General features: G+C 38.5%; 2 protein-coding genes across 3 annotated transcripts in view; one reads left to right on the forward strand and one right to left on the reverse strand.

Annotated features, from left to right (window-relative positions):
• The window catches only part of ANXA1 (annexin A1), a 360,547-nt gene that overhangs the window by 283,716 nt on the left and 55,769 nt on the right, over window positions 1–21,062 (forward strand). The gene's annotated exons all lie outside the window — the stretch shown is intronic.
• The window catches only part of LOC127471864 (uncharacterized), a 31,385-nt gene continuing 29,234 nt past the window's right edge, over window positions 18,912–21,062 (reverse strand). Inside the window, exon 10 of the mRNA XM_051789257.1 lies at window positions 18,912–19,086. Coding sequence (XP_051645217.1) covers window positions 18,912–19,086 — 175 coding nt within the window. The remainder of the gene's footprint in view (window positions 19,087–21,062) is intronic.

Raw genomic sequence — 21,062 nt, forward strand, 5'->3', positions numbered from 1 at the left:
CCTCTCCTCATAGGACTTCTGCTCCATTCCCTTCAGCAGCCTTGTTGCTCTTCTCTGGACCTGCTCCAGCACCTCAATATCCTTCCTGAACTGAGGGGCCCAGAACTGGACCCAGTACTCCAGGTGTGGCCTCACCAGCACTGAGTACAGGGGAAGAATCACTTCCCTGGTCCTGCTGGCCACACTGTTCCTGATCCAGACCAGGATGCCCTTGGCCTTCTTGGCCACCTGGGCACACAGCTGGTTCGTGTTCAGCTTCTTGTCAATCCAAACTCCCAGGTCCCTTTCTTCCTGGCTGCTCTCCAGCCATTCTGTGCCCAGCCTGTAGCGCTGCAGGGGGTTGTTGTGGCCAAAGTGTAGGACCCGGCACTTGGTTTTGTTGAACCTCATCCCACTGGATTCAGCCCATCTATCCAGACTGTCCAGGTCCTCTGCAGAACCCTCCTACCTTCCAGCTGATTGACACTTCCCTTCCAGCTTTGTGTCATGTGCATATTTGCTGATGGTGGACTCAATCCCCTCATCTAAATCATCCATATTAAACAGAACTGGGCCCAACACTGATCCCTGGGGGACACCACTAGTGACCAGCCGCCAACTGGATGCAGCCCCGTTCACCACCACTCTCTGGGCCCGGCCCTCCAGCCAGTTCCTAACCCAGCACAGAGTGCCCCTGTCCAAGCCGTGGGCTGACAGCTTTTCCAGGAGTATGCTGTGGGAGATGGTGTCAAAGGCTTTGCTGAAGTCCAGACAGACCACATCCACAGCCTTCCCCTCATCCACCAGGCAGGTCACCTCATCATAGAAGGAAATCAGGTTGGTCAGACAGGACCTGCCCTTCCTAAACCTGTGCTGACTGGGTCTGATCCCTTTTCCATCCTGTAGGTGCTGTGTGATTACAGTCAAGTGGAACTCACCGTGCATCACTTTCTGCCCTCTGCCTCTTGTCCTATTGCTTGTCACCACCAAGAAGAGCCTGGCTCCTTCCGCTTGGCACCCTCCCTTCAGATATTTACAGACACTGATGAGTTCCCCTCTCAGTTGTCTTTTTTCGAGGCTGAACAGGCTTGACTTTCTCAGCCTTTCCTCATAAAATAGTTGCTCCAGTCTCCCAGTCAACTCTGTTGCCCTCTGCTGGACCTGCTCCATTCTCTCTTGTCCTGAGGAGCCCAGAAATGGACACTGCATTTCAGATATGACCTCAGCTGGGCTGAGTAGAGGGGAAGGATCACCTCCTGTGACCTGCCAGCAGTGCCCTTCCTGATGCAACCCAGGATACTGTTGATCTTCTTGGCCTCAAGGCCACACTGTTGGCTAAGGGACAGGTTGCTGTCCTTCCTTCTGAATCACCAATATTACTGAATGGAATTTGCTTTAATACAAACTTCATATGTTTCTTACTTCACTACACATTTTTCAGCACTTTTTTTTTTTTATATGACACAGAAGGACTTATTTCTAAACATTAAACTGATACCTCAGAATGACCTGGCCTTGAGGACTTTTCATGAGCTGGTTAACCTGTCTAGTTTCTCACTGTTTATAATCTTTTAAAGAACTGATTGTCACTCATTAAATATTAAATGAGAAACAAACATTATCAGATTGTAAATGCAGGGAAGATTCTTGTGCTAAAACTACCACTTACTTCCGCAACCCTTTTATCAGAACATGCCTGCATAAGCAATGATAGGAACGACCAGCAGCAGAAGAGGTACCTCTCCTGGTAATTGCAGCTCCATTCCTGGTAATGTACAGGAAGGGGTATCACTGAAATGATGTTGAGTGAGCATTACCTCTCAGATAGTTTCGTGTGCTGGGTGCGCAACATGTCTCACTGAAGGTGATGGTTTTGCTGGTCACTTGAGTGGAGGAACTGCAAGCAAAAAACTGAAATAAAGTAGTAGATGTTCTGTTTTGTTGTGGTGATCCAGTTGTTTCAAAGCTGAGATATTGAGTACAATCACAAATTCATCTTCAACTTCTTGCAAAACATGCTATTTTCATTTTCGGAGTAGTAAATGAGATGGTGAGATGTCCTTTCTTTGCAGGACAAAGTGATCACTGCAATGATTACTAAGCAGTTGTCACTGCTAGAGAGTAGTTAGGGTTTGCACTGACTTTTAAGACAGATTAATTAGCTCAACTTGTCATATAAGTGCGGTAATAAGGATGGATCAGGATTGCTTCTTAGAAATAGAATAAATAAATCGTATCCATAAGCGAAGCCTTTGGAGTGTCACTTGTCATGGAGGGACAGGGAGCAAAGTACTACAACCAACAAGGAGCCAAGATTGCAGTTCTTGTCTCATCTTTATCAGATAAATAATGAAGTTTTTGTTATGTCCAGGATCTCAACATACTACTTAAAAATACAATTAAGAATTTTTATTTCTTCTAAATATAATTTTGCCTTTAGAGGATAAGAAAGTGAAAAATGCAACCAGCTTTATTAGGTTTTTTATAAATCAACAGATAAAATTTGAAAACAGGAGGATACTATAAATTTGTTTTCATCACAGGAGGACAAATTAGTAGAGTCTATTAACCTCAGGAAGGTTATGACAAAGAATTATGACACAAATTATGAAACAAATTATGACACAAGAAAGGAACAAAAGAGAATATAGTTTTATTGTATAGAAAGGCTGAGTGAAAAGTCACAGGGCAATGTAATCATGCCTTTTCACACAGAGTAAATAGAAGAAACGAAAAGCGCAGTTGTGAGAATGGATAGCTGAAGCAATGAAAGCCATCACACTCCAAACATGTGGAGAGGTGTGAGCAGAAGCTGAGTAATGTGACCTGAACACTGATACAAAAAACCCAACACCTAAGGCACTGTTTAAGGGAGCTTTGGGGCAAAGATATTACCTTGTCAGTCAGAGCAGTCTTGTTAGTATGTCTTTTAAAGGAAGAGCTAAGAAAGAGATACGGGATAAAGTGTTACCCAAAAGAAGCAAGAGACTGTGAGCAAAAGAACTGCTAGTTAAAATCTAAAGACAGCAGCCCATCCATGCAGCTTTTGTTGAAATGCTCAAGGAATGTCTTTGTAGCAGTCCTGCTTCTGTCTTCGTGTTTCCCACCTACAGAAAAACATGAGCAAAATAATAAATAATTGCTGAATCATGAGTACTAGGTAATTGTTCAGAATAAAAGAAAACAATACTTTTCTGGGGAAAGGAAACAGGAAGTGAGTTTAACAGTCAAGATTCCTAGCAGTCCACACAAACAAAGCTGAAGAAATAGCAACAGTGCATCAACCCAAAAAGCTGACTGTGAGTAACAGTCAGCACATGATCTGACATGATCACAAAGTCTGTGGAGTGTTTGGTGTACTTGTCTTCAACTCTGTTGGTGTTGCTGTCAGCAGTAAATCTGTCGGGACATTATGTTTTGGCCTTGAGTTTTCCATGTCTATGACATCATGTATGTTACACAAAATTCAGGAAACAGGTAAGTTTATGTTATTCCTACAACATAATATAAGTTGTAGAAATACAATTAAATATAATATGACTGATTTTGCCCAGCAGGTTACAAGAAGATTTTACATACAAGCACTGCTCAAATGTGCTAAATCACACTAGTAGTTGATTGCACTGGAATAATGTAGATGATAAACACTACCAATGTCAAATGAAAAGCTTTCTTTTTTAAAATCTTTTTTTTTCTCTTTTGTCAGAGAGAAAGATGGCTGACAATTGATCTAAAATATGAATTGCAGATTATTATCAATAACTTCAACAGAACTGGCAGCCTGAAATGTTCTTCACACTGAACTCATACTCTCTCCTTATAGTGCAGAAATCTCTCATGAACTTCATCCTTAATACAATCTACTAATCCCATACAATGGAACTTTCACATCTTTTACAAGCAAAAGAGGTCTTAGTATCATGACAGTTTGGAGATTTTCTCATGACCCATTTTTCTTCCTACATCTCCACAAGCAGGACATGGGATGTTGTTAGCAAGGAAACAGAAACACTAATGAGAAAATAATATAACTGTGTTACTCGAAGAACAGGTCTCTTATTTTAGGTAGGAGCAAAAGAAAATGTATATTGACTATGTTCTGTTTTCATCTAAGCCAAAAAGCAAATGCCAAAGAAAAACATCAAAGGTCATGGGACATTAATTTTCATAAAGGTGTTGAAGTTCAAATTAAAAAAAAAAAAGTGAGAAAGAAAAAAGATCAATTGCACCTCCTTGTGTCTACAAAAAAAAGTGATGAGTCTTAGACACATGGCTGTTTTTCCCTATATTGAGGCAGTGAAGGCCATTCTATTTGCATATACGCTAAAATTAAATAAGATAAAAATCCAAATGCATTTATTCAAAGATGTATTATTTGTTCTGTGTCTGTGTAGAGCATCCTGAAGCAGATTAATGTGAGGGTGGGAGGCACTGACACAGAGTTGTGGATTCCTCATCCCTGAAATTGTTCAATACCAGGTTGGATGGGGCTTTGAGCAATGTCTCTAATTGAAGGTGTCTCTGCCCATGGTGGAATCAGGGGTAGGGCTTGTAACAAGGTGATCTTTAAGGTTCCTTCCAACACAAATTACATTATGATTCTATGATTACTGCAAAAATGACATTAAATAGGGATCAATAATTTATTTGGTATTTACACAGGAATTGGCCTACAGCAAGAATATTTTCTGAGCAGTATAAATACATCAAAATCAACAACCAAATATTGTCACTGTTGCATAAAACTATGACACAAAAGCTGGCTACTCCTCTACTCTGTCTACTATTGATCTGTTTCAAGGGCACCATGTCAGGTCCTTTTTTTTTCCCTTTTTTGTTCCTGCTGCAAATATCTTGTAGTAGACCTTCTGTTAAAGGTTGTTCAACTATGCTGACAGCCACAGGTGACTGTAGAGCATTCAAAGTTACATTTTGGCTGCTTATGCCTCCCCAGGAGCTTCAAGAATCGACTGTTAATTTTACCTTACTATCTCTTAGAGAATATATTCACTACAGTCATGGTTTTGGTACTGTTTCACCTTCCAGACTGTGCAGAAAACAAACATGTAACAAGATGTCTCCAGAAAACTTTCAATGACATACAGAAACTGAGCAATATTCAGCGAACCCACTATTCCCCTGGGGTTATATGGGAGAATCTTTTACTTGGAAGTCACTTTGTGAAGATAAATATTGAAGATATCTAAATTTATCAGTAAAAAAAAATTAATATAAAATAAAATTGAAACCTAAAGCCACAAAAAAATCAAAAAACCAATAACAACAATAAAATCCCAAACAAATGAAACAACCAACCAAAAACCACCATAAAAGGCAGCTCTCCAAACAGAGATTGCAACAACAACAACAGGGTACTAGGAGCTTTGAAGTTTAAGTTTGATGTATCTTCATGTTGGGAACAGCTAGGAAGACCTTGGTTATTTTCTCTTCTCTGTTTACTTATTCCACTAAAAACTGGACAAATTACTTTGGTCTCAGACTCTTTAAGAAGATTATCTCCACTTGACATCAAGTGTATACACACATACAGGCTTAATTTTAAATCTATAATATATTTTTGGTTTGAGTAATCTCCCTTTTTTCTCTCATTTTAAGTAGTATCATTATAAGGTGGAATCTATTTGTGTAAGATAATTAATATTTTCTGAAATTTATTTCTGTATTTATAGAAACTTTATTGTATGAAAGTGAGTTCCATGGACTGAGAAACAAATAAGGAATTCATCAAGGTATTGTTCTTTCAGTATTGTTAAATATTGTTACCTGGAAAAGTAACTCAAAAATTCTGAAATGCATTCTATATTTCTGAATACCCTTCTGTTTTTCTGAAACATCTTCTTATTTATAAAATGCTGCAAAATATATTTTTTTCAGTAGAAGTGAACACTATAGGTCCATTTTCAGAAAATAACCTCTATATACTTATTAGTCTGAAATGCTTACTTTTAAAATTATCTTTTCTGTCATTTCTCATTTCCTGACCAGAAAATCTGGGAGCAGTTTAATTTCCACAAATAGTATCCATTGAGAACCTGGCACAGCACTGCTTGCTTAACATAGAAGGTGGACAAAGATTTGAGCTCTCCTGAATTATCACCCAGTCTATGCATTCAGTGGCCTAGTATAAAGAAACCTCCAAATAACATTTGGTGCTCATAGCTACACCTTCGTTGTCAAATCACAGTCAGGTGATGCCAGATTTTTTTGCCACAGGGACAATGAGATACAGAGAATGGTCTGTTCTATGGAAGGGAAAACTTGTCCTTGCAGATAGAGAAGTTCATACTGCTTTTGTAAACCCTGGTTGTTATTGCCTTTAACATTGCTCACAGACAGTGACAAGAATTATTCACATACAATGATGCAGCTCTGTTCATCTTTCCTGAAGCTGTTCAGAACTTCTATCTGGAATTTCCAACTGCCATCAGGCTTCTCAAGAGCTGTGGCGAGGGCAATTGCCTAGGCATGAGATTCAACTTACCATGACCTGATACCGTTCCCAAAAGGGCCATGGTAGGATTTGATTTGATACTCCAGTAGATGTGGAAATGTAGCTTTCACCTAGTCAATCAGGGGAGCTGTCAGAGAAACACTGTGGCACTCTCAGTAGTCTCGTCTTCTCACTCAGTGCTGTCAATTAGATTGATTTTATTCTGACCAGGTTTTGCAATGAACTTTCTTGACTAAATTCTTTTTTTTCTGACAGCTTCCTATCTATAAAATCATGTTGTCATCAGAGAATATGAATGTATTTTAACTGCATGAACTGAGCAGAGAAACATGAAGTTAACTTACTAAAGTTCATGAAAATAGAAGACCAAAGCTTGCAGTAAAGACTTACAGTTTTGGTTTGTTTGATTGGGGGTTTTTGTGCTTTTTTTGTTTGTTTTTTTTGTTTAAGTGCCTCAGATTTTTTGAGACATCTATCTTGGGCATTTTCAATAGTTGCACCTGACAATACTGGATTTATTTGTGTCCAGTGGAATTTCAATTTCAACCAGAGAACTGTAGAATAACTTCAGTTTAAAAGCACCTCTGAAGGTCAAGACCAAAACTTTACTCACATGTGGGCCTACAGAAGTAGACAGATCCTGTCTGGCTGAGTTCAAAATAGCTCCAAGGATGGAGGTCACACTGCATCCATGACAGCCTGGTCTCTGGCCATCTCACTGTGAATTTTTATTTTTTTTAAATCTAACCAGCATTTCCTGTGTTTCTCTTACATCTTATCTTCTTGCTGTGCAATTCTGGGAAGGATCTAGCTCAGTTTCCTCTATGACATCCTGTCAGAGAGCTGGAGGCAGCAGGACAGTCCTCCTTAACCTCCTGCTGGGTCAGATGCTCCAGCCTTTAGCTGCCTTGGTCACCCTACTCTGAAGTGATTTGTAATCCACCTCATGAAAAGCATGGATAAATTGGTAAATAAGGGGCTAGGAGTCTAGGCTTCAACGAGCCATGCCTACTGCTGCAGTGGGGAACTACTACCGGCATGAAAAGCTGTGTCAACTGAACTCACCACTCAATTATTTAATTGTTTGATTGCTGTTCAACTATTTATTACTGCTTACAATTAGACAAGACTTATCAGGATGAGGTTGCTTGTCTTTTGGCAACCTCTTCTCTTCTCTAAATGACACTTGCCTCCAGTATGAAGTGGGAAAACCATGATACTGGGTTATGACAAACAAATTTTATATTTTAAATTAGGAACATTTAAATTTAAAAATGGATTTTTTCAGGGTGCAAATGTTGGTGGTAAACCAGAGTACAAATGAAATGGTATGTGCAAATTAACTACAGATTCTCATAAAAAATGGCTGTCTTCATTTGCTTTGGAATGAGATTCTCTATCTTATGTCTCTATATTTGCCCTATATTAAACAGGCACGAGGACTTGAGGAGAACACTTATCGAACTAACTCATGAGACTGACCACTGTCCCAGTCACACTGTTATAGACGTCTTTTGGATGAAATCATTCAGTGGAAGCTATTTAGTTTTCAGCCATGGTTTGGATATAAAAGAAAGGAGTCGGAAGATTTCAGCTGTGATTGACTGATTTTTCTGCAGTCTGATCAGAGTTTGTTCCCATTGAATCAGTAGTGGTTTTTTCCTGGTAGACTCTTCTGTATCTATGAACATCTACATAAATGAAAGCTGATGAGGGATTCAAACTAGAAGAGACCAGACTGTTATAAAGAACACATATTTGCTAAGCAGTTAGAGTGGCTCTACTGAGGAGGGTCTTTTTGTCGTCAGTAGTAAACTAAATGACTCTGAATATAAGCTCTGATGGTTGCATTTCAGGTCTAAGGGAACCACTGAATTTGCAATGGCTGTCCTCAAACTGAATAGCCTGAACAGCACCTTTTACCTCTGGTTTAAGCAATGTCATCCTTGGCAGATTTTTCCTTCAGATGATGGATCAGGTGGGCTCATGTTATTTTTGTTTCCTTTTAAAAAGAAAAGGTTTGGCTGTTTAGTGGAATATGTAAACACAGACATTGGGTGAGTGTGCCCAGTTTCAACTCAAGTGGCTAGAATGTGAAAAGCATGTTATCCATTCATTCCCAGTGAAGTACAAGAGAAATGATATTAGAGTGAGCCATAGTTTTCTGGAAGTGGTTATCACTGCAGCTGTATGCACACAAAGTGATACATGAACAGGCCATGGTTTAACAGTGCATCAAGTACACATTGATATCTTTCTTATGGTTTGAAAAGTAGGGTTTACTTGTTTTGTTTTTTTCTTAGACTTTCATTTCTGCCATAAAGGTAAATTAAAAGCACAAATTTCGTCTGTGTCCAATTTTAAAATCACCCCAAGTTGAACTTCAAGAAGTTAAAACATCTCTTTAGGTGTATGGGATTCTACCTGACTGTTCAAACTGAGGGACTGTTCAGATGCTGTAATTTTGGTAATTTTCCTGCCTCTGGTGTCTCTTGGCTCTTCAATTCATATATGCTGTGCATAGTTCTTTTGCTGCAAAGGATCATGAACCTTTGTAGCTCTTTTGACACGCCTGTTTTTGCACATGGCCTATGCCTGTAGTTGACTTATTAAGCATCTAGATTTTTGAAAGTCAACACTGTTTTAAATATAGAGCAGAAAAAATGAGTAGCCAAAACAAGAAAATATATTAGTGTATATTTTCATTCTTGCTTTGAAGGAAGGTTTAATACGGTTTGGTGGCCTAGAATTATTTTTGTAAAACAGCATGTTGGTGTGGCATGTGTACATGTCTCGAATGAACAGTTTAAGGTGACTCAAAGAATTACCATCAAAGGTATTAGCAAAAATGATTTTAATATGAATTTATAAAAATGAAACTTACAAATGTTTGATGGCAAAGTTCACTCTATTACTTACTACATGGATGAAATACACAATGAAACTCAAGTCAGAGTTGACTTAGAATGATTTACACAGAGACTGAAGATGCACAAGGAAAATATTGCTAGTTTGGTTAAAAGGGTCAAGTGGAGCTGTCACACTGCTCTAGCTGGGGTCCAGGCCCTCCAACTGGTGAACCATGACTGACCAGAGTTACCTAATGCTGTCCTCTGCACCAGTCCCTGTGCAGACTGACCTACCATATCCGCATGGTGACTGTAGAAGGGCAGGAGGTCAGACCCTCCCCCCAGGCAATGACATGACTAGGTCCCACCAGAGGGTCTCTTGGGTCAGTCCTCCTCTCATCAGTGAGCTTGCAGTTGGGAACTCTCCCCTTGGGTTAGGAGGCTACCCAAGGGAACTCCTCAAGGCTGAGAGCCCTTGCCTTCTTGAGGGAGTGATTTAGCATTCCAGGTTACTCTTCTAAAACTTAATTCTTTAGTCAGCTGTGTAGTAACAATTCCATTTGATATCCCAGATGTGTAATCAGCTAACATCGATGGAGATTTAACTGGTTTTGTAAAATAAATTTTGTTTGGTTAATTATTTGTCTCCAATCATGAGTCTCTGCAACAGTTGGTGGTACACGCAGATAGTGGAGGTGAAGGATGACCTCAGAACTGAGATGACACTTCAAATGAATTCAATTTGCTGAAGCAGAACAGAATCAGGGGTGATGCATTTTCACTCTCAAAAAATTGATAGTCATAGTTTTCAAAGAGAAGACAGACTGTCCTTAAAATACTGAATTTCTTCAGATATCAGACTAAGATAAACTCTTCATATAAAGAATTGTGTATATATGTATAAACTATTCATACTTCTACAATTATTTGGTTTTAATAACTTGTTTCTCTCTGGATAAACTTTTCTTAAGTTCTATATAATTTTATAATTTTACTTGTTGCTTGATAGCGTATTAATTAAGAAATATTTATATAAAATTATTTATCTAGAAAAAAGGAGGTTTCAGGAAATTGTGGTTTTGTTTTTTAAAGCTTAACTCTGTAGTGTCATGCTATTTAAAGTTTCATATTTTTTTACTGAAAGGTCATATAATAATACAAAAACAGTGCATCCAACAAAATCTGCATATGTTTTAATAAGCAAGATATTATGATGGTAATGAATAGCTATTTCAGTTAACTTTTTTTAAAAAAAGGAGAAAAATAAAAAATAAATATTTTTTGGTATTTTTTGGGGGACATTTTTCTATAGGTCTAATTGTCTGCATGTGCTTCTGATGTGCATTTCAGAATTACACAACAGAAAAATACAAGCACGTTGTACATTAATGAATGGATATTGTGTGCCATCAGCAACATCCTTAGATGTGAGGGCAGCTGAAAATTCTTACAAATGTGTAATTTAACCCTGAACTGTTCTGCATGTGATTTTAACTTATCCCCATTTAAAAGAGAAATAGTTTCAGTGGAAATCGTGAATTTATAGATTTATGATGTGTTGTGTGTTTCAGCTTTTGAAAGATATCATAAAGTAGAAGGCAATAAGATTATACTAATCCACAGAAATTGCCTTGCAGAATTTGCTATGAAAATAAACTGCAGTGTTACTGTTAGCAACTGCTCCTTTAGAGATTATGTGCAGATTGAATCTTTGATAAATTTAGCAATATTATGTGTCATGCCTTAGGATGTAAAGAAATGATGAAATAAAAATGATGAGTCCATTTTAACAGTAATTGAGGGAAACTGCAGAAGTCTGTTTTCATGGAACTATAATTAAATTTTGACCTTCTAATATGAGCTTTATTTCCAACATATTCCTCATTACTAATTCATGCAGTTGCAATGATTACACAATGTAAAGTAGGCATTACAGTAATTTTTAGCATTATAGAGGAAGACAAATTTAATAAATTTAGTCACTATAATCTTGTCATCATATTTTTAAAAATATTACCTGTGCTGGGATATATGTAAGTCTTCTGATGTTAAAAGAATGAAACTAGCAACACTTCACTTTCTGATTTTTGGAATAAAAACCCCTATTAAGATAAAAGCAAGTGCCTCATCACCTATTTTCACCTATCATTCACATCCTCCTCCATTAGTTATTAAGCCTGGATTTCTTAGAAGCCATGTTGATAGAAAAAAAATATTCAGCTTAGGCTTCACTGTAGTGAAGTAGTCAGCCTGACCTCAGTGCCTGGCAGGGTTATGGAGCAGATCATCCTGAGTGCAATCACACAGTACCTTCAGGATGGACAAAGGATTAGACCCAGTCAACACAGGTTTAGGAAGGGCAGGTCCTGTCTGACCAACCTGATTTCCTTCTGTGATCAGGTGACCCACCTGGTAGATGAGGGGAAGGCTGTGGATGTGGTCTGTCTGGACTTCAGCAAGGCCTTTGACACTGTCTCCCATAATATACTCCTGGAAAAGCTGGTAGCCCATGGCTTGGACAAGTGTATCCTCTCCTGGATTAGGAGTTGGCTGGAGGGTCGGGCCCAGAGAGTGCTGGTGAATGGAGCTGCATCCAGTTGGCAGCCAGTCACTAGTGGTGTCCCCCAGGGGTCTGTGTTGGGCCCAGTCCTGTTTAACATATTTATTGATGATTTAGATGAGGGGATTGAGTCCATCATCAGCAAATTTGCTGATGACACCAAATTGGGAGGGAGTGTCGACCTGCCGGAAGGCAGGAGGGCTCTGCAGAGGGATCTGGATAGACTTGAGAGATGGGCTGATTCCAATGGGATGAAGTTCAATAAAGCCAAGTGCCGGGTCCTGCACTTTGGCCACAACAACCCCCTGCAGCGCTACAGGCTGGGCACAGAGTGGCTGGAAAGCAGCCAGGCAGAAAGGGACCTGGGGGTACTAATTGACAGGAAGCTCAACATGAGCCAGCAGTGTGCCCAGGTGGCCAAGAAGGCCAATGGGATCTTGTCCTGTATCAAAAATAGCGTGGCCAGCAGGACCAGGGAAGTGATCCTTCCCCTGTACTCTGCGTTGGTGAGGCCACACCTTGAGTATTGTGTTCAGTTCTGGGCCCCTCAGTTCAGGAAGGATATTGAGGTGCTGGAGCAGCTCCAGAGAAGAGCAACAAGGCTGGTGAAGGGACTGGAGCACAAGTCCTATGGGGAGAGGCTGAGGTAGCTGGGGTTGTTTAGCCTGGAGAAGAGGAGGCTCAGAGGTGACCTCACCACCGTCTATAACTACCTGAAGGGAAGTTCTAGCCTGGTGGGGGTTGGTCTCTTCTCTCAGGCACTCAGCAATAGGACAAGGGGGCACGGGCTTAAGCTCCGCCACGGGAAATTTAAGTTGGATATCAGGAGGAAATTCTTTACAGAGAGAGTAATCAGGCATTGGAATGGGCTGCCCAGAGAGGTGGTGGATTCACCATCCCTGGAGATCTTTAAACGCAGATTGGATGTGGCACTGAGTGCCATGATCTAGTAAATGGACTGGATTTGGACCAAGGGTTGGACTCGATGATCTCGGAGGTCTTTTCCAACCCAATCGATTCTATGATTCTATGATTCTATACTTAAGTTCTAAAAGTGTAAGTATTTTCTAGAGACTAAAATTTTTTTTCTCCTGAACCAGCAGATTAATATCATAGATCTTATCACAGGATGAGAAAAAATAGACAAGCAAACACACACTCTTATTATGTTTATATTTAGAACATAATAAGTGAAGTCAGGACTATTCAGACGTACATGACAACTGTCCAATAAACAAGGATCTAACCGAAAAAGTAATGAACTTTGTACTTGGCAAAAGACAATACCTGGGATAGAACTTCACTCATATTGAAATCATCTTAATAATGTTGCTACATTGACTGAATACCAGTATTTCACAAGACCAGAAGTTATGTCTGTCCACAGATTTTGGACTAGCAACGAAGCCTATGCAATTTCAGTCTTTTTGAGGACACAAATTTCAGTGTATTTCTTTTTAAAATTTGTCTGTGGCCTGTCAATGGTTTTTGTAAAATAGGATCATGTGAACAGAAGAAAAATTGGGAATGAAATGTATATCCTACGTATGACTCTGTGGATGTGGTCTAATGGTTATGTATTATTATACTAGTATGCAAGTACCAAAGAATACAGCATTTGATGAAGCTGTGTATCTAGAAGAGGTCAAGATGCGTAAAAGGGCAGAGAGATACTAAAAGTCAGTAAAAAATGCAACTGTCACAGTAAGAGGCTCCTAATTTAGAACTGAGGTATGCTATCTCTTGAGGCACCCAAGAAAGCAGTTTCACCAAGAACACTGTTTGTCTGATGGAGAACTTGCTGCCTTGTAGAGCATGCCATTAATGTCCTCACATGTCAATGGAGTGGGATGGGTTTTACTACCAAGTGCCTCAAGCTGATTTTAAATTATTGGTTTACGTTTATTGTGTTTCAGTGAATTAAAGATGATTCATAATACTAGATTATGAATCTGGTATTATAAACCTTTTGCAGATAACGCTTTTGCAAAAAGGACAGTGAAATGCAAGAACAGAGGAACAAAATGGCTGGTGGAAATGAAATGGAACCAATATTAGGAACTTGGTAAGTAAGGAGAAGGCAAAGAGCTGAGGTGCTGAAGTCATGAGATCAGGACAGAGGAGATAAGGGAGCAAAGGGCTCCCATGCACTCAGTTTGCAGTCTTTGCACAGGTGAGGGCCAGGAGGATGCACCTCTGGTGTTGACCTTGAACATGTCAAAAAAATATCCACAAGCACAAGCATAGAGTCTTTTCTTAGTGATCAGTAACCTCATTTTCATTAACGTCACAGAGAACTCAAAGACTGTCCCATCACCTAGACACTCAGGGACCAGGTCATACCCCAGCCTCAGTTCATGGCCCCACTGTCACACTCTGCCACTAGCAGAGAGGAAGCTGCCGCAAGCAAGCCTGAACTCTGTCCCAAATGTGGTGGGGATGAAACTGACTGCTCTGCTTCTTAAACCTGAGCCCGATACTAGGGACACTGTGATGTCTCCATATATAGCCAGAGTCTGCATCATCAGGACCATCACTGCTCAAGCACACAAAGTGAGATGAAAATTTCCACTCACTTTAGGATTGTTTTTGTAACAAAGGAAATATAATGCATGCAGCATTTGGACAAGACAACCTGTTTGATAATTTTCAGTTTTGCTTCTGTGTCTATAGATGCCATTATGAGAGTAGATAAAGAAATACTAGTGCACATGTAAAGACTTACATGACATTAATGAGAAATGTAGCCTGTGAAATGATTCTTTTAACTATAACTTGGATTTGATGGAAGGCAATAGATTTGGCTGTGCTGAATGAAACAAGAAGACTATGCTTTTTCACTTACTAGCAATTTGGGGTTTCAATATTTATTTCATATCATAACTGACTAAGAGTTTAATAATTTATCTCCATTTCAACCCCAAAAACAAGTGGTTTTTAATTTATTCACGTGAAGCAGGAAAGGTATAGCATAGAAAAAATATGTTTTAATGTGAGCAGCAGTAACGATGACCAGGATTGGGATATTTAGACCTGTTTCTTTGGCTTTTCATAATGGTCTTAGATGGGGTCCAGATTTTTGAAGATTAGTAAAAGAAGTATTATTAATAAATGAAAGATGACTCTCAGGAAATCAAACATTCCTTACCCACTAATTTTAGAAGGACATGGAGAACAGCTTGGATATTTACAGAATTTGGGCTATTGTCTGAGGAAAGACTGTTCCAGGGTAACACAGCATCGTTTTGATACTGACATACTTCTGCTTACTCCTTGCACAACCAGTACAGTTTTGTTCCCAGAACTCCTACCTATGCTCTGTCTTTCAGTTAGACCTCTTCAGGCTTCCACATCGGCAAACAAGAGATGCACACATTGGGAATGCACAGGTTTTGCCTTCGTGACTTGCAAACTAGGAATTTCAAAGGCACTCAGGTAGGTACATTTTGTTCTAAGAAAATTCAAAACGTAATAAACTCCTAACATCCATTTCTGTTTCTGTGAATCTGCTCTGGATTAGTAAGGTCAGGTTCCTTCCTGGAGAAGGAAAGAGCACTTTTCTCAGAAAATCTGCTTAGGTAAACCTGGAAAAAATAACGTGGGGTTGCTTCTTGTTTTAACAAGTAGTTTGTACCTTTGTATGACGAATATTCAGGCAGATGGAATTTCCTATGCCTTTACATTTCAGCCATAATGAAATGGCAAAACCATTAAGTTTCTCTTAGTGAAAATCATTGCAGAAAATGATTGTCAGAGAGATGCTTAGTTCTGATTTGTAATGTAATACTGTATCATCTGTTGTTACTCAGGAGTCGATTAGTTCTCTTCTCACATAATTGGACATGACTCAGGACATATCTATTAGAAAGCATTAATTTCACATGCAAGGATTATTTTAGCAGGAATGTCTAGGGCACTTGCACCCACCAGTCCCATATATCTAATATGAAAGTCAAGCCTATTACTTACGATACTTATGGTGTCATTAGAAAGATTTTTGGATGAAAATTTATCTAATTTCTTTGTTTAATTTTGAAATAATTTTAGAGACATTTCTACTGTTCTAAGTATAAGGAACACTTATTACCAGATTAAAAAAAACTAACAGAAAAGTTCCAGACTTATCAAATGATAATATAATAAGTATCAGTAATGACATTTTTTGAGGTGGTGGGTATTAATAAAGTAATTTTAATATTTTAATTGATATTCATGAGAAGAGTTAGAGTATTTTAGAATAGGGGGTTTAAATTTATCACAGGTCTGCTTCCCCCCCCCCGTATATGCAGGTGGTTTGTAATTCAACCTCATTGTCTTCTCTTGTAGATATTTGACAACCCACATGTCTACATTCTGAAAGTTTTAGCTTACATTTCGTTTTTCTGATGAATGTTTAGGTGTTGTGTTATTTTTTTCCCTTTATTGCAGTGGTTATAGAGAGTCTTTACAGGACATTCAAATACAATTTCAATAAGAAATTTATATTGTAATATTTTACTCAAGAAGAATTCAGTATTTTATGAAAAAGATTAAATATTTCTATTTGAGTTTTTTGCAGGTCAAAAGATTAGATATGTTAAATAACAACTGTGGTATACAGAATTTTTTCTAAAGAGTATTTCTATAGCAAAGACTCTTTTCTTGTGAGAGAAAATAATTTTTAAATTAAGTTTCTGCATAATGTAATTTTTCTAAATAATTATTATTTGTTCTTTTATTACACTGGTCTTTAATTTGATTACACTATTTTTTAATTTTTTGTTTCTTTGTTTCCATGTACCAGAGGAATAGTAAAGTAAAATTATCAGAGATTTATAATGCTACTGTGATGTATCATGGCCTTTTGAAGGTCAAACAAGGAGAAAAGTTTAACATTATAGAAACAGTGAGAATTTCTTGGGAATAAAGGGCCTTTTTTTGTTTCATCTGAGGATGATACAAGTACCCTTCTTTCAGCTTTTGTATTTAAGACTCAATTTTGGTTTGCTTAAACTAAAGTTTCCTTTATGTGTGTGTACATGTAAAAGTGCACTAAAATACATCAATCCCTTTCAAACCAGAAATCAGTTTGGAAGCTGATAAGAGAGAAAATCTGATTTTCTTTTCAATTTAAAAAAAAACAAAGAAGAAAAGTATGATAACTACTAAAAAATGTCCCAAAAAATTAGTTATCTGTTCTCTAAGGCATTAGGAACTAAATATTATGCATTTTACAGTTCTTTTAATAGGATCTAGATCATAGAATCATAGAGTGTTAGGGGGTTGGAATGAACCTTAAATATCATCTAATCCCAACCTCACCAGCCATAGGCAGGGGCACCTCCCACTAGACCAGGTTGCTCAAGGCCTTATCCAACCTGGCCTTAAACACTGCCAGGGATGGAGCATTCACAGCCTCCTGGGCAATTTGTTCCAATGTCTAACAATCCTCACAGTAAAACACTTCTTCCTAATATTTAACTTAAACTTCCCCTCTTTGAACCAGTACCCATTACTCCTTGTAATAACCCTATCACTACAATTCCTGACAAAGAGTCTCTCTTCAGCTTCCCTGTAGGCTCCTTTCAGACACTGGGAGGCTATTATGAGATCTCCACACAATCTGCTCTTCTCCAGACTGAACAGCCCCAACTCCCTCAACCTGGAGGAGAGGTGCTCCAATCCTCTTACCAACTTTTGAGTCCTCCTCTGGACTTGGTCTAACAGTTCCATGTCCTTCTATGTTGGGGTCACCAGTCTAGTTGGGGTCTCAGAAGAGAAGAGTAGAGGGGGAGGACAACCTCCTTCGACCTGCTGGCCACACTCCATTTGATGCAGCCCAGGATTTGGTTGGCTTTCTGGGCTCTGAGCACACATTGCCAGCTCATGCTAAGTTTTCTTCAACCATCACCCCAAAGTGTTTCTATGCAGGGCTGTTCTCAATCACTTCCCCGCCCAACCTCTAGGTGTGTCTGGAGTTGCCATGACCCAGGTACAGGACCTTGCACTCGGTCTTGTTAAACTTCATGAGGTTCACACAGGCCCGCATTTCAAGCCTGTCCAGATCCCTCTGGATGGCATCCCTTCCCTCCAGCGTGTTGACTGCACCACACAACTTGATGTTGTCAGTGAACATGCTGAAGATGCACTTGATCCCACTGTCTATACCATGGATAAAGATGTTGAACAGTACCGGCCCTAATACTGACTGCTGGAGGACATCACTTGTCACTCGTCTCCACGGGGAAAAAGCTGTTTACCACAACTCTTTGTGTGCAGCAGTTCTTCATTCACCAAGTAATCCATCCATCTAATCCATGTATCTCTGATTTGGAGAAAAGGATGTCATACAGGACAGGGTCAAATGCTTTGCATAAATCCAGGAAGATGAAGTTAGTTGCTCTGCCCCCACCAATGCTGTATCCCGTGTAACTCCATCAGGCATGATTTACCCTTTGTAAAGCCATATTGGCTGCTACCAATCACATCCTTGTTTTTCATGAGTCATAGTGTAGTTTCCAGGAGAATCTGCTCCATGATCTTGACTGGCACAGAGGTGAGACTGTAGTCTGTGAGGGTTGTAGTTCCCAAGGTCTTCTGTTTTCCCATTTTTAAATTGGGGGTTATATTTCCCTTTTTCCAGTCATCAGGGACTTCACCTGACTGCCATAATTTTTAAAAAATGATGGATAGTGGCTTAGCAACTTTGTCTGCCAGCTCCCTCAGGTCCTGTGGATGAATCTCATCAGGTCCTGTGGACTGTGCACATTCAGGTTCCTTAGAAGGTCTTGAACCTGATCCTTTCCTGCAGTGAGCTTGGAGCCTTAATTTTCCCAGTCCCTGCATTTGTCCTTCTGGAGCACTTGACATTGAAGACGTAGGTATACGAATTGTTGGGAACCTTAGCCTTCTCTTTGTCCGGGGTAGACAGGTCTCCTGTTTCCTTCTGGAGAAGGTCAACATTATCCCTATCCCTTTTTTTTGTTTGCAACTTATCTATAGAAACCATTTCCTGTTAGCCGTAATATCCTTGGCCAAATTCAATTCTAGATGAGTCTTGGTTTCCCTAACTTTATCCCTGTCTTCCTGTACAATTCCCCTGTACTTCTACCAGGCCACCTGCCATTTTTACATCTTCTTTTTGCACCCTGAGTTTGCTTGGCAGCTCGTTATCCATCCACAGAGACAACCCGGCATTTTTGCCTGATTTCCTCCCTGTTAGGATGCATTGCTCTGGAACTATGATTCTAAAATAAAACAATATTGTTTTCTTATTCTTATTTTTATCACTTATGATATATTGTTTAATTTAATAAAATTTAAAATATGTAACAGCTGCTATTTAAAATGCTGTTTGAAAATAATTATAATTAAAATTTAATTCTCAGCCCTAATTTTTATATTAAAAGTAAAAATCAATTGCCTAGTAGAGAAATTAGTCCTTTTCTCTCTGTTGCAGAATTGAAAACAGATAAAAACTGGCAACTTGCGTATGAAGCCATGAAATTGCTTCAGTAAACTGGAATAGACATGAGATTAAATGCAAGTAGGAGCTAAATTATAAGTTTTGGAGTCAGACATTCAAAGAGTTTAGAAAAAAAGAACAAGAAGAATTGCGTCAAAACTTCTTCATATAAATAAATATTTTCCTGTAAGGATTTTAAATAGTTAACAAAGCTAATTAATAAAGTTAATAAAAATATTTTTTTATATATTTTATTTTACACTTCTATATGTAAAATTTGAAATTACTTTACACTATACAGTTGATAGCTGCACTACAATTCAATCTCCTTTGACTTATAACAGAGCTCTGGCTTACTACATTCTTTAAAACTGATTTAAAACTGCCCTTAACTGTCTCTCACCAAAACATCAAAATTCTAACTGCAGCATAAAATCAAACAGGAGTCTATGTACATTCTGCATATAGATTGTAAATAGTTTTTATAAATATTTAGGGTTTTTTTTTTCTCCCTGTGGTGGACTGGAACTGGTCCAGTACTGTCTAAAGCTTGCACTTATCATCAGTGTTGCTGCATCCTGGAGTTCGTCACAAAGCATTCGCAATCACCTCCTTTATCCACTCTAGTTGTTTTTCTCTGAAGCATCATCACCATAATGCATCTACATTTTAGTGACATTCATGTCCTTCTTTCTTTTCTCTTACGTTCCCTTCCAATACTCTTAGAGTGTACTCCAAGACTTAATTGAAAAAGGCCATAAGTACATTAATGCACTCAGGAACAGACATTGTGTTCCCAGCAGTACAGTGATAAGCACACTTATCAACTTGCTGCATAAAAGCACTGTCATAGGGATGCTTCATCTGTACAAAGTGTTCTTTTTGGATAGGTGATTCAAACCTAAAAGCAGCACGTAATGAACAGGCATGCAGTTAAAAAAACTAAAGCCTGTGGATGTCACCGTCTGAATGACAGGTCAGTGCTGGTATAAAACTTTTTTTCAACTTAGTATATAGATGGTAACAATAGGGGCTTGATTCAGCTGACTAACTCAAATAAACCACTCAGCCCCAGATATCTATGCTTGGTAGAGAAAAAATAATTCTAAAAGTGCACATTTGGTATTTAAATTTGCAGCCTGCATTTTCTTCCAGGAACTTAGCATTATCATCTTCAACAACCACGTTAGAGGCAGCAACAAGTTGTTGCTGTTGTTGTCTTCAACAACAACTGTCATCTTGACATTCATTTATTCTTTATTCGATCTATAATTTCAAAGTTCATAGTTTCAAACTTTTCCTCCTATCTATTTCTTTGATTTCATCTTCTATGAAGTGTGGAAGTTTCAAGCAAAAAGTTTATTAGAAAAGCCCTTATGTTGAGTCACGAGGTGCACAAAGGATCCCCTTGCACTCCTCAGAGAGAAGTCTGAATCCAATTGCAGCTGAATCCAATTTTAGCTCCAGACTGTCAAGAGTTATAGGAATTATAGAGGTGTGATTAAACTTTCATAAAACTGTCTTGCAGGGTTAGAGATGGAAAATCATATCTATTTACATAAAGTGAATTATTTATTATGAAAAATGATTAGACAAAAAGGTCTTAATCAGAATAATTTATTATAGAGTATAGAAGCTAAAACTATTAGTATAGTATGATATAGTATAGTGCACTATATCAAAGCAGTTGTATTAAAGCAACTATATTAAAGCTATCAAAAAAGAAAGAAACAATTATTAAGTACCCATACCTATGAC

Source organism: Manacus candei, unplaced genomic scaffold (genome assembly GCF_025592945.1).
Source record: "Manacus candei isolate 608988 ecotype Guabito, Panama unplaced genomic scaffold, ASM2559294v1 h1tg000027l, whole genome shotgun sequence".
Lineage (NCBI taxonomy): Eukaryota > Metazoa > Chordata > Aves > Passeriformes > Pipridae > Manacus > Manacus candei.